A 14975-nucleotide genomic window follows, 5' to 3' on the forward strand; every position below is an offset into this window, starting at 1 on the left:
GTTGTCCTCATAGATAACAGTTGGTTCAGCTAGTGGTTTGCCGAATTCTTCCAAAAGTTGCTTCAACCAAATTAACTCTTGACTTGCATGAGCAGCTGATGTATATTCTGCTTCTGTAGAAGACAATGCAACTGACACTTGTTTTCTACTCGACCATGAGATTGAAGTGTGTCCTAACTTGAACAAGTAACCACTTGTTGATCTTCGATCACTTGAGTCTCCAGCCCAATCTGCATCTACATATCCTCTGAGAATTAGATCTCCTGATGCAGAAATCTTTAGACTTAACTCTTGGGTTGCCTTAAGATACTGAAGAAGTCTCTTAATTGCATTCCAATCTCTTTGGCGTGGCTTGCTTACACGTCGGCAGAGAATTCCCACTGTGGCTGAGATATCTGGACGGGTTGTGGTTGCTATGTATAGAAGTGCCCCCACTGCTTGTCTGTAACTGTCATTTGTGGGTAGCAGATCTTCTTCTCCTTCCAATTTTAGGTAAGATGGATCCATTGGAGTTGATATGCCTTTGGCTTCTGACATTCCAAACTGGTTTAGAACTGTGGAGATTTTAGAATTTTGATTAAGAAGAAAACTTCCATCTTCCTCTCTCTGGATTTGGATTCCCAAATAGTATGTCACATCTCCAAGGTCCTTGGTCTCGAAATGCTTGTTCAGAATTTGACCTAGTTTTGAAATTTCTCTCTCTTCTTGATGCGCTATTATTACATCATCCACATATAGAATAACATACATCCAATCTTGTGATACACCTTTTGTATACAAACATGGATCCGCTTGAGACCTTTTAAATCCTTCGTCGATTAACACTTTGTTCATCTTAGTGTTCCATGCTCTTGCTGATTGCTTAAGGCCGTAGAGAGATTTTTGCATTCTGCAAACAAGGTTCTCTTTACCCCTTTTAACATAGCCTTCTGGTTGAGTCATGTACAGCTCTTCTTCAATGTCTCCATGTAGAAAGGCTGTTTTGATGTCAAAATGTCTTACTTTCATCTGCTGAACAGCAGCTATGGATAATAAAGTTCTGAATGTAGTTTGCTTGGCAACTGGAGCAAAAGTAGCATCATAATCTTCACCATATTTTTGTGAATATCCTTTTGCGACCAATCTTGCTTTAAAACGGTGAATATTACCTTCAGAGTCATATTTGTTCTTAAAGACCCACTTACATCCAATTGCTTTCTTGCCTTGAGGTAGCTCTGTGAGCTCCCATGTTTTGAGCTTATGAAGGGATTCCATTTCTTCATCAGCAGCTTTTATCCATTTTTGCTTCTTATGAATAGGCAGTTTTTGCATTTCCTGCCATGACTGTGGCTCTTCTTCTGGAATTGATCTGACCATATAAGAAAGGCGTTTAGCTGGAATTCCTTTATTTGATCTTTCTGATCTTCTGATCTCCTGAGGTTGGCTTGGTTCTTCTGTTTCTTTTTCAGTACTTTCAGAGCATATCCAGACTTCAGTATTTTCTTTGAGATTCTCTTCAATGTCTGGAATCACTGACTGAAATTCTTGTTCCTTAGGTTGAATTATTTGCGTAACCTCATGAAATTTGAGCGATACTGAGTTTTCATCAATCACTACATCTCTGCTGATTGTTACTGTGTTGGTCTGTGGATGCAGGATTCTGTATCCTTTCTGAGTTTCACTGTACCCCACAAGAACTCCTTCCTTTGCATGAGATTCCCACTTAGAACGTTTTTCTTTGGGAACATGCACAAAAGTTTTGCTTCCGAATATCCTGAGATGCTTCAGGTTGGGCTTCTCACAGTTCCATAGCTCATACGGAGTTTTACTTGTAGCTTTACTTGGCAGTCGATTTTGAAGATAGGTAGCAGTCATGATGGCTTCTCCCCAATATGTTGTAGGTAGGTTTCCATCAAATAGCATACTTCTTCCACTTTCACAAAGAGTTCGGTTCTTTCTCTCTGCTGTGCCATTCTGCTCTGGGTTGTATGGAACGGTTGTCTGGAACACGATTCCATTCTTTTTCAGGATGGTTTGCACTTTACCACTTGTATATTCAGTTCCATTATCTGCTCGCAGTACCTTTGGTATTCTTCCAAATTTGTTAAGAACTGCAGCAAGATATTCTTCAAGTTTCTGTGGAACTTCATCTTTACTTTGAAGTAGGTAAGTAACAGTATATCTGGAATAATCATCAATGAATGTGAGAAAATATCTCTTCTTGCTGGGAGTAAGAACACTCATTGGACCACACACATCTGTATGTATCAAATCCAGTATCTGTGCAGATTTAGTAGTGCTTACTTTAGGAAACGATTTTCTGGACATTTTCCCTTTTAGGCAACTTGTGCACTTCATTGTTTGATTACACTGGTTGATTGCAATACCATTTGCAAGTTGAGCTAGTTTCTTTACTGCTTCTGGATCTCTGTGGCCTAGGCGTCTGTGCCACACATGAATACAGTCCTTATGAAAATCTTGTCTAGCACTGTAAACAGTTTCATTGCATTTCAGCTGATAAAGTTCATCTTTGATTTTTCCTTCGGCAAGGGTATGACCCTTCTTTGAAATGATGCATCTGTCATCCTTAAATGTAACTATATTTCCTTGTTGTGCAAGCTTCTTTACAGATAAAAGGTTACTTTCAAGTTTGGGAACATACAGCACGTCTTTAACTGGGATTTTTCTGACTTGTGCTGAGGATTGAACTTGACAATGGAAATAACCATCTCCTATTCCTTCTGATGTCATATAGTGACCATTAGCTAAAATTACCTTTTCAGACTTGCTTTCATCTAGATTAATGAAGAAATCCTTATCACGTGTCATGTGAGCAGTCGCTCCAGAGTCAATACACCAAACATGGTTTGCATATGGGCTTGTGCTGACCCCAAATGCAGTCGCAATACATGCATCTTCCTTCTTTACAGCTGTTTTAACCTTTTGATGACTGTCCAGCTTTTTAAACTGATTCATTCTTGCTTTCCACACTCTGCAGTCTGCTTTAAGGTGACCAGGCTTTTTACAGACAAAACATTCACGAGTTTCCTTTAAATGACTCTGAGCTTTAGAAAAGTACTGTGTCTTTAATGCTGTTTCTGCTTTGCATATATTATTGCTAATAGTCTCTGACTTTCTCTTGTATTCATCTGCAAGTTTCCCTTTCACATATTCTAGTGTGAGTTCATCATCTGGTCTGGCATCTAATGCAGTCACAAGCGTGTCATAACTTTCTGGAAGACCACTTAATAGTAATGCAGCAACATGAAAATCTTTAATTTCTTCACCAATACCCCTTAGGCGCTCCACAATCTCTAGGGTGTTTCTGATATAGTCCTGCATATGCTGGCCATCACTTAATTTAGACTGATACAGCTTTCTCATAAGATATAGCTTATTGCTGAGATTTGACCTTTCATGCACTTTCTGTAATTCTTCCCACATTTTCTTTGCAGTATCACATTTGCATACATGTACAATCTGGTTATCATCTATGCTGAGGGAAATAGTGCTTTGTGCTTTCTGATCAGTCTCTAGCCAATCACCCGGTACTGGGTCAGGCACAGGCTGTTCAATACATTTCCATGTACCCTCTCTTATAAGTAACATCTTTACCTTGAATTTCCAGGAGCTGTAATTGTGATTTGTGAGACTTGGCACTGTGTACTTCACTGCATTCCTTTCTGTAGACATTCTTGTCTCTTGTACCTCTTTTTTTTGTTTGTTACTGGCCCTTTAAGCTGCGCTGTCCGGTGCTCTGTACACTGCGGTACCTTTGCGTTCCGGTGTCCTTGTATTCCGGGGGTTCCTCTGTGCTGTCTGCGCTTGGCTCGCTGCTTATTCCGGTGACTGGGCTTTTTACCATTTACTTTCCGGTGGCTGGGCCCATAACCTGTTAGCCGGAGTATTACCACAGCAGCGCGTGTTACTTCATATAAGCAGCAGAATCCAACGTAAGGCAAACTGTGTTTAATATATGCAGCTTGAACTGGAACAAAATAAGAAAGCTTTGACAGTAACTACCGATATAATCTAGTCCATGTAACACATGTCTCTCTGTGAAGGAAACAGCAGCAGAATGATGCAATCAGTGAGTGTCCTGTGACCCTTTTTTTTTTTTTATACAAACTTTAACAATCACAGCATAGCTGACAAATGAACACTCATAGACATTCAATGCAGACTACAACAGGAATGGAGTTGTTGCATTTAAACTTATTCCAACAGGTTGTGTATAGCACTGTATAGCACTGTATGGTAGTATTGTTTATGGCACTGTCATTGTAGCACAATTTTAGTTCCATTTCAGAAAGAGCACAAGGCCCCGTTACATGTTTGCTCCAAGGCTTCAATGATCTCGATGTGTCCCTTGATCAAATGACTGCTGTAATTTTCTACCTTGAGCTGGAAAATGTTCAAATAGACTGATTCATCTTAGCAACTTCACTAATTTTGTTTCATAAAGTCAGATCTGCCTCATGCATGATGATCGCCTATAAGGCTGGTTTCACACTTGCATTTGGCTGGTCTGCATATGGCTGAGTACATCCTCCGTTAAGCTATGCCTACGCTCCACCTACTTCCACATGCGGCCTGTGTCGTCCTACGTGCCTATCTTTAACATTGGGCACGCAGGGACATGCGTTGTGCGCGGATGCGTCCGCATGCGGCGTTTTGACATTCCCGCTGACCGCACAGGAACGCAAAAAGTTACCGAGTCACAGTTTCTCACAAACCAGAACTAAGTCTCCAGTCATTTCTGATGTAGCAACATTAATCACACTCAGTTATCAGGAGTTCTCTGGTGTGGAAATCATCATAGACAGGAATAAGCCTATAGGAGGTTTTATATCCTCATTCTTGAGGCAGATGATCTTTGCCCTATTGTTGGATGCACTCTTTAATCACAAGAATACATTTCTTTTCTCTCTAAGGTGTCACTCCTCACACTTTCTTCATAATAGGGGTACTCATGCAGATGGGCTGATGTACTCTAATCTTAGTACAAAACACAACAACTGCAGCATAGGCTGGAGCTCCGTACATTCACCATTTGACCCCTGACAAGTTCCCTGGAGTGGCTCATCAAGTGGCAATAGTTATTCACCTCTATTTGCTACTCTTACTTTCCATTTCTTCTGGAACATTCCGTGAAAAATGGGAGACCTCACAGAGTTGGAAATTGTCCAGGTCCCGCATAAACCCACTATAAACAAATATTTCTTGAAGACTCCCTGTGCCACATGTCAGACACATTTGAGGGGGCATGGAACTTGGTGTAGGGCGGAAATAGCCTCAATAGGAATGTGGTCATCAATGAAAATTGCATGCGAAGGACTTAACATTCTCCTGCTAAAAACTGGCAAGTAAGACTATGGTGTGGATATTCATATTTCTCAGCTCCTCTTCCTTCTTCTTCATGTTGGCAGGCTGCTAGTGTGCATATGTCTGACTCCTCTGTATTCACCCAGAAAGCATTGACATACATATTTATGCTAAGCTCAGTGTATTAATTTTCAATGCTGAGTACTTGGCACTTCAGACCTCAATAATGTCACTCAGTGGTATCATGATTGGGCATTTTAGGCAAGGGTCGCTTCTCTCGTATAACGTATTGGCTCAAACATCATTTATCACTTCCATAGCACTTCTGACACTTCACTAGATATGTCACACATTTGTTGCAGCATATACAGATAACACATGTCATGATTCATGAACCCTGACAATGATATCATGTACAGCAGCAAATATTAGCAGTAACATGACATTTGCCAAGTAATATGACAATTTAGGTAAACAGGCAGTAACTCCACCACAACTAGGTCAATGGTGACCCAACATTAACACAGTCGTAGACAGGTTTGAACTTAGGTAACCAGGTAGTATCTCCACCACAACTAGGTCAATGGTGACCCAACATTAACACAGTCGTAGACAGCTCTGAACTTAGGTAACCAGGTAGTATCTTCTCCAGAACTAGGTCAATGGTGACCCAACATTAACACAGTCATAGACAGCTCTGAACTTAGCTAACCAGGTAGTATCTCCACCACACCTAGGTCATTAACACAGTTGTACACAGGTCTGAACTTATTTAACCAGGTAGTATCTCCACCACAACTAGGTCAATGGTGACCCAACATTAACACAATTGTAGACAGGTCTGAACTTAGGTAACCAGGTAGTATATCTACCACAACTAGGTCAATGGTGACCCAACATTAACACAGTCGTAGACAGGTCTGAACTTAGGTAACCAGGTAGTATCTCCACCACAACTAGGTCATTAACACAGTTGTACACAGGTCTGAACTTATTTAACCAGGTAGTATCTCCACCACAACTACAGCAATGGTGACCCAACATTAACACAGTCATAGACAGCTCTGAACTTAGGTAACCAGGTAGTATCTCCACCACAACTAGGTCAATGGTGACCCAGCATTAACACAATTGTAGACAGGTCTGAACTTAGGTAACCAGGTAGTATCTCCACCACAACTAGGTCAATGGTGACCCAACATTAACACAGTCATAGACAGGTCTGAACTTAGGTAAACAGGTAGTATCTCCACCACAACTAGGTCAATGGTGACCCAACATTAACACAGTCACAGACAGGTCTGAACTTAGGTAACCAGGTAGTATCTCCACAACAACTAGATCATTAACACAGTTGTACACAGGTTTGAACTTAGGTAACCAGGTAGTATCTCCACCACAACTAGGTCAATGGTGACCCAACATTAACACAGTCATAGATAGGTCTGAACTAAGGTAACCGGGTAGTATCTCCACCACAACTAGGTCAATGGTGTCGCAACATTAACACAGTCGTAGACAGGTTTGAGCTTAGGTAACTAGGTAGTATCTCCACCACAACTAGGTCAATGGTGACCCAACATTAACACAGTCGTAGACAGGTCTGAACTTAGGTAACCAGGTAGTATTTCCACAACTAGATCATTGGTGACCCAACAATAACACTCGCAGACGGATCTGAACAGCTAAATATGTACCAGTGGGATGGAAAGGGTATATAACATTTATAAAACAATGGCAGATCAATTTTCAGTTGTTATTTTGATCTCAGGGTGAGAAACTTTACAAAGTGATATACATCTTTTTAGTGGTGGCCTTCTGCTGCCTAGTGTGGCATGAGGGTTATCCTTTATGCAAAAGACCTTAGGTACGATGCAATTTGTGGGACCAAAGAAGGAAATCATTTTGTTGACATCTTTTTGTCAAATTTAGTAAGTGTCAGTTACATAAATTGTCTTTCTCTCTGAAGATCTCAGCACGTCCATACACCACGGGGATGGCACAAAATGATATGTATTCATATGAAATTATGTGCATGTTAATTGATTATTTATGGTGCTGTAGGAAAGCAAAAGTGGGAAAACCATGGACATAATATCAAAAAGAGTGATACGCATTAGATAAAAATGGGCCAGAACAATCTCTCGTCAGTCAGATGAACCATTGTTCTTTGACAGCTCAAAATTAGTGTTGAGCATTCCGATACCGCAAGTATCGGGTATCGGCCGATACTTGCGGGTATCGGAATTCCGATACCGAGATCCGATACTTTTGTGGTATCGGGTATCGGTATCGAAACAACATTAATGTGTAAAAGAAAGAATTAAAATAAAAAATATTGCTATACTCACCTCTCCGACGCAGCCTGGACCTCACCGAGGGAACCGGCAGCGTTCTTTTCTTAAAATGCGCGCTTTTCCTTCCTTCCGTGACGTCACGGCTTCTGATTGGTCGCGTGCCGCCCATGTGGCCGCGACGCGACCAATCACAGCAAGCCATGACGTAATTTTCAGGTCCTTCTAGGCATTCAGTATTTTAAAATTACGTTCCGGCGTTGTGATTGGTCACGTCGCGGTCACATGGGCGACGTGACCAATCACAACGCCGGAACGTAATTTTAAAATACTGAATGCCTAGAAGGACCTGAAAATTACGTCACGGCTTGCTGTGATTGGTCGCGTCGCGGCCACATGGGCGGCACGCGACCAATCAGAAGCCGTGACGTCACGGAAGGAAGGAAAAGCGCGCATTTTAAGCAAAGAACGCTGCCGGTTCCCTCGATAAGGTGCAGGCTGCGTCGGAGAGGTGAGTATAGCAATATTTTTTATTTTAATTCTTTATTTTACACATTAATATGGTTCCCAGGGCCTGAAGGAGAGTTTCCTCTCCTTCAGACCCTGGGAACCATCAGGGATACCGTCCGATACTTGAGTCCCATTGACTTGTATTGGTATCGGGTATCGGTATCGGATTAGATCCGATACTTTGCCGGTATCGGCCGATACTTTCCGATACCGATACTTTCAAGTATCGGACGGTATCGCTCAACACTACTCAAAATAATCTCACACTGCATTGGCAAAAATTGTATTTTTTTAGACAATGTTGCAGCCAGTGCTAGTTATCAATTGAAAAAAATCCAACTTATTCGACCAGCCTTTTGAATTAAAACAAAACTTAAACGCTCCGTCATCAGACAAAACTAATGATTTGTTGCACCAAACTAACTGAAGAATGTTCATTATGATTCTAAATCACAAACTTCTGGTGACTTTATCCCCTTAATCCCATATGACGTACTATCCCGTCGAGGTGACCTGGGACTTAGTTCCCAGGGATGGGATAGTACGTCATATGCGATCGGCCGGGAGCGTGGCCGATCGCGGCCGGGTGTCAGCTGACTATCGCAGCTGACATCCGGCACTATGTGCCAGGAGCGGTCACGGACCGCTCCGGGCACATTAATCCCCGGCACACTGTGATCAAACATGATCGCTGTGTTTCGGGGGCATAGGGAAGCATCGTGCAGGGAGGGGGCTCCCTGCGGGCTTCCCTGAGACGATCGGTATAAGGCGATGTGCTCACCTTGTACCGAGCGTCTCCTCCCTGCAGGCCCCGGATCCAAAATGGCCACAGTGCAGTGCTCTGCAAAGTGTCAGATCAACGATCTGTCACTATGCAGTGATGTCCCTGGGACAAAATAAAAAAGTAAAACAAAATTTTTTTTAGATGTGTAAAAAAAAAAAAAAAAACCCTAAATAAAGAAAAAAAATATATTGTCCCCATAAATACATTTCTTTATCTAAATAAAAAAAACAATAAAGGTACACATATTTAGTATCGCCGCGTCTGTAACGACCCGACCTATAAAACTGTTCCACTAGTTAACCCCTTCAGTGAACACCGTTAAAAAAAATAAAAACAAGGCAAAAAACAATGCTTTATTATCATACTTCCGAACAAAAACTGGAATAACATGCAATCAAAAAGACAGATATAAATAACCATGGTACCACTGAAAACGAGCCACCATACAGCATCATCAGCGAAAAAATAAAAAAGTTACAGTCCTCAGAATAAAGCGATGCAAAAATAATTATTTTTTCTATAAAATAGGTTTTATCGCATAAAAGCGCCAAAACATAAAAAAAGATGTAACGGAGGTATCGCTGTAATCGTACTGACCCGAAGAATAAAACTGCTTTATCCATTTTACCAAACGTGGAACGGTATAAACGCCTCCCCCAAAAGAAATTCATGAATAGCTGTTTTTGGTCATTGTGCCTCACAAAAATCGGAATAAAAAGCGATCAAAAAATGTCACATGCCCGAAAATGTTACCAATAAAAACGTCAACTTGTTCCTCAAAAAACAAGACCTCACATGACTCTGTGGACCAAAATATGGAAAAATTATAGGTCTCAAAATGTGGTAACGCAAAAAATATTTTTTGCAATAAAAAGCGTCTTTTAGTGTGTGACACCTGCCAATCATAAAAATCCTCTAAAAAACCCGCTATAAAAGTAAATCAAACCCCCCTTCATCACCCCCTTTGTTAGGGAAACATAAAATTTTTTAAAAAATGTATTTATTTCCATTTTCCCATTAGGGTTAGGGCTAGGGTTAGGGCTAGGGTTAGGGTTAGGGCTAGGGTTAGGGCTAGGGTTAGGGTTAGGGTTGGGGCTAGGGTTAGGGTTAGGGCTAGGGTTATTGAAAGGTTTAGGGTTAGGGTTAGGGCTAGGGTTAGGGTTGGGGATAGGGTTAGGGTTAGGGCTACAGTTAGGGTTGGGGCTAAAGTTAGGGTTAGGGCTGGGGCTTAAAATAAACTTAGGGCTACAGTTAGAGTTGGGGTTAAAGTTAAGGTTAGGGTTGGGGCTAAAGTTAGGGTTAGGGTTGGGGCTAAAGTTAGAGTTAGGGTTGGGGCAAAAGTTAAAGTTAGGGTTGGGGCTAAAGTTAGGGTTAGGGTTGGGGCTAAAGTTAGGGTAAGGGCTAAAGTTAGGGTTTGGATTACATTTACGGTTGGGATTAGGGTTAGGCGTGTGTCAGGGTTAGGAGTGTGTTTAGGGTTATGGCTGGGATTAGGGTTAGGGGTGTGTTTGGGATAGGGTTTCAGTTAGAATTGGGGGTTTCCACTGTTTAGGCACATCAGGGCTCTCCAAACACGACATGGCATCCGATCTCAATTCCAGCCAATTCTGCGTTGAAAAAGTAAAACAGGGCTCCTTCCCTTCCGAGCTCTCCCGTGCGCCCAAACAGGGGTTTACCCCAACATATGGGGTATCAGCATACTCAGGACAAATTGGACAACAACTATTGGGGTCCAATCTCTCTTGTTACCCTTGGGAAAATAAAAATTTGGGGGGCTAAAAAACATTTTTTGTGGGAAAAAAATAAATTTTTATTTTCACGACTGCGTTATAAAGTGTAGTGAAACACTTGGGAGTTCAAAGCTGTCATAACACATCTAGATAAGTTCCTTGGGGGGTCTAGTTTACAAAATGGTGTCACTTGTGGGGGGTTTCTACTGTTTAGGTGCATCAGGGGCTCTGCAAATGCAACGTGACGCCTGCAGACCAATCCATCTAAGTCTGCATTCCAAATGGCGCTCCTTCCCTTCCGAGCTCTGCCATGCACCCAAACGGTGGTTCCTCCCCACATATGGGGTATCAGCATACTCAGGACAAATTGGATAACAACTTTTGGGGTCGAATTTCTCCTGTTACACTTGGGAAAATACAAAACTGGGGGCTAAAAAATCATTTTTGTGAAAAAAACAAAATAATTTTTATTTTCACGGCTCTGCATTATAAACTGTAGTGAAACATTTGGGGGTTCAAAGTTGTCAAAACACATCTAGATAAGTTCCTTAGGGGGTCTACTTTCCAAAATGGTGTCACTTGTGGGAGGTTTCAATGTTTAGGCCCATCAGGGGCTCTCCAAACGTGACATGATGTCCCATCTCAATTCCAGTCAATTTTGCATTGAAAAGTCAAACGGCGCTCCTTCCCTTCCGAGCTCTGCATGCGCCCAAACAGTGGTTTACCCCACATGTGGGGTATCGGCGTACTCAGAGCAAATGGCACAACAACTTTTGGGGTCCAATTTCTTGTCTTACCCTCGGGAAAATAAAAAATTGGGGGCGAAAAAATCATATTCGTGAAAAAATATGATTTTTTATTTTTATGGCTCTGCATTATAAACTTCTGTGAAGCACTTGGTGGGATAAAGTGCTCACCACACATCTAGATAAGTTCCTTAGGGGTATACTTTCCAAAATGGTGTCACTTGGGGGAGTTTCAATGTTTAGGCACATTAGGGGCTCTCCAAACACAACATGGCGTCCCATCTCAATTCCAGTCAATTTTGCATTGAAAAGTCAAACGGCGCTCCTTTCCTTCCGAGCTCTACCATGCACCCAAACAGTGGTTTACCCCCACATATGGGGTATCAGCGTACTCAGAACAAATTGTACAACAACTTTTGGGGTCCATTTTCTCCTGTTACCTTTGGTAAAATAAAAGAAATTGGAGCTGAAGTAAATTTTTTGTGAAAAAAAGTTAAATGTTAATTGTTTTTTAAACATTCCAAAAATTCCTGTAAAACACCTGAAGGGTTAATAAACTTCTTGAATGTGGTTTTGAGCACATTAACGGGTGCAGTTTTTAGAATGGTGTCACACTTGGTTATTTTCTATCATATAGACCCGTCAAAATGACTTCAAATGTGATGTGGTCCCTAAAAAATATTAATGTTGTAAAAATGAGAAATTGCTGGTCAAATTTTAACCCTTATAACTCTGTAACAAAAAAAATTTTGCTTCCAAAATTGTGCTTATGTAAAGTAGACATGTGGGAAATGTTACTTATTAATTATTTTGTGTGACATATCTCTGTGATTTAAGGGCCTAAAAATTAAAAGTTGGAAAATTGCAAAATTTTCTAAATTTTCGCCAAATTTCCATTTTTTTCACAAATAAACGCAAGATATATAGAAAATTTTTTACCACTATCATGAAGTATAATATGTCACGAGAAAACAATGTCAGAATCGGCAAGATCCATTGAAGCGTTCCAGAGTTATAACCTCATAAATGGACAGTGGTCAGAATTGTAAAAAATTGGCCCGGTCATTAACGTGCAAACCACCCTTGGGGCTTAAGGGGTTAATATAATGTGCATGGCCTCCAATAGATGTTGGCAAGACAAGGGTGATACATACATACCTCTACATTGCCAACATCAATATTGATAATTGGGGATTACAATAATAAAAATGAAATGTGCATCCTCCCTTACTTCACTATATTGTGTAAATTTGTAGAATTTTCAGCCCACAATGTATAATTTGGTTCATTTTGTAAAATATTTCCATGATTTCTTTACTAAACATTTTCCCTTTTATACCCTTTCCAGAAATTTCTCCATGTTCTACTGACAAGATGTATTTCCGAAACCACTTATCGAAATTCTGCATTACACTTTGTCTGGTTCTCATATCTTTAAGTGGATATGTATTGTACTACGAAAAGAAAATAGAACATTTCACCAAGTGGTTTCAAGCATCTGTAAAATTACAGGACAGAAAGAAACCTGTGAATAATTTGACTTACCCGGCGTTCCAGCACCCCCTGGCTCCTCCATACCCGTTTCCATACAAGTTCCTCATTAACCAGCCGGACAAGTGCAAGAACCGGAAGCCTTTCCTTGTTATAATGATCTTGGGACTATGCTATGACTCAGAGTCTAGACACACAATCCGAGAAACATGGGGTAATGAAAGTCTTTATGATGTTGAGGTGGTCAGGATTTTTCTGGTGGGTCGATCTCATTTTTTTCCAGAGCGAATCCAGGATTTGTTAGAGGAGGAAAGTGAGATCTTTGGGGACATCATACAACAAGACTTCATGGACACGTATTACAATTTAACTTTGAAAACCTTAATGGGTATGGAGTGGGTGACCAAATTCTGTCCTTCTGCCAGCTATGTCATTAAGATAGACAACGACATGTTTCTTAACGTAGACAACTTGGTCCATCAGCTTCTTAATCCAGATTTACCTGTTCGTCAAAATTACTTTACAGGATATATTGTAACCAACACTGGACCCTTAAGGAGCAAGGCTTATAAGTGGTATGTACCTGAAGAAGTCTATCCAAATAATACTTACCCACCCTATTGCGCTGGTCCTGGATATGTCTTTTCAGTTGATATGGCAAAAAAAATCTACGATGTGGCCCAAGAAATAAGGGTCATCCCCATGGAGGATGTTTTTATGGGAATTTGCTTATATGAGCTCCATATCCCACCCACTGAACCCCCTAAAGATAAATTTAATGGTCACAGGATTAATTATGATCGTTGTAAATTCAAGGAAGTTATCACAGTGCACCATTATGCGGGAAGTGAGCTGCGGTCTATATGGGCAGACTTTCAAGCTTATAAATCTCTGAATTGTTAGGGCTCATTCAGACCATTTTTTAGGTACAAATGCTATTGTGTTTTTCATGATACAAATGTCCCACTCAAAATCACGAGGACTTTTCCGATAACGGTCCTAGTGTTGATCAAGATCGGCAATGTAATCTATGGGTCCATGAAAAAAATTGAACAGCACTCGGATACGCTTTTAATGATAGGAAAAGATGGAGGAACTATTTTTAATTGTTTCTCATCCAAGAAAAACTGATGAAACTGGGACCAAACTCTGATGGTAAATACTAACACACTGACCAAACTCTGATGACACTTTGATTAAAAAATATTGATGAAATTTGGACCAAATTTTTCATACAAAGCCTATAAAACATTTTTTTTAGAGAAAATTTGATCAAGGGTGTGTGCACACGTTAAGTGTTTGGTGACAAAATTTCTGCACCATTTGTGCATCTCTTGGCAGGAAGAGGTAGCAGCAAAAACATGCTTTTTTTTGCTGCGTTTTTTACTTGTGTTTTTAGTGCAGATTTTTCCTAATTCATTAGTATGGGTGAAATCTGCAGAAAAAACACTGAAAGAATTGGCATGGTGCAGATTTAATTCTGCACCAAATGTGCAAGTCACAAATAAGCAAAGTGTTTATGAGACTTCAGGATTCTCATTCACTTTGCTTGGCATCGGAAACTCTTCAGGCTTTGTGGCAAATCTGGACTGAAAAAATACAGCAAAAACGCATCATGTGCAACAGTTAGACCAGTCCACCAGAGTACTGGATGATCCTCTTGTGGGCCATGGTTCTCACGAAATAAAGGATGACTACAAGAACAAGGCCACAAACGTCCAGGAGAAGACTACAAACTTATTTGGTGCTGACTGAATGCCAATTACTTGCTAGAATTGTGTAATAATGTGCTGAATAATGTTATCACACAGTATATGGTCGTATATGACGTACCTTTGGTGAATAAAACATTTTAAAATAATATTAATTTTGACTTCTTTGTATTGCTTTGCAAAAATAATTTATAACAAGAAATGTGACCTTAGTTAAAGTGAATATTCTTTGGAGGAATTTGGGAGGTGAATGATGATTTCCATATGGGTGCATCCAATACTTGTAATTATTTTTACCTGGCAACCTTCTTGTCCAGTGACTGCTTTAAAAGTTCTGAAGTCGACCAAATCTAATTGGTGGATGCCAGAACTTCCAAAAACTCCCACCCAGCCATAAATTGCAA

At 40.6% G+C, this 14975-nt stretch overlaps 1 protein-coding gene across 1 annotated transcript in view; it reads left to right on the forward strand.

Annotated features, from left to right (window-relative positions):
* Window positions 1-14713, forward strand: part of LOC143774426 (beta-1,3-galactosyltransferase 2-like) — a 32987-nt gene extending 18274 nt beyond the window's left edge. Inside the window, exon 2 of the mRNA XM_077262010.1 lies at window positions 12717-14713. Coding sequence (XP_077118125.1) covers window positions 12743-13762 — 1020 coding nt within the window. The 5' untranslated portion in view covers window positions 12717-12742 and the 3' untranslated portion in view covers window positions 13763-14713. The remainder of the gene's footprint in view (window positions 1-12716) is intronic.
* Window positions 14714-14975: the final 262 nt, after the last annotated feature.

The sequence above is a fragment of the Ranitomeya variabilis genome, chromosome 5 (assembly GCF_051348905.1).
Source record: "Ranitomeya variabilis isolate aRanVar5 chromosome 5, aRanVar5.hap1, whole genome shotgun sequence".
NCBI classification, from domain to species: domain Eukaryota; kingdom Metazoa; phylum Chordata; class Amphibia; order Anura; family Dendrobatidae; genus Ranitomeya; species Ranitomeya variabilis.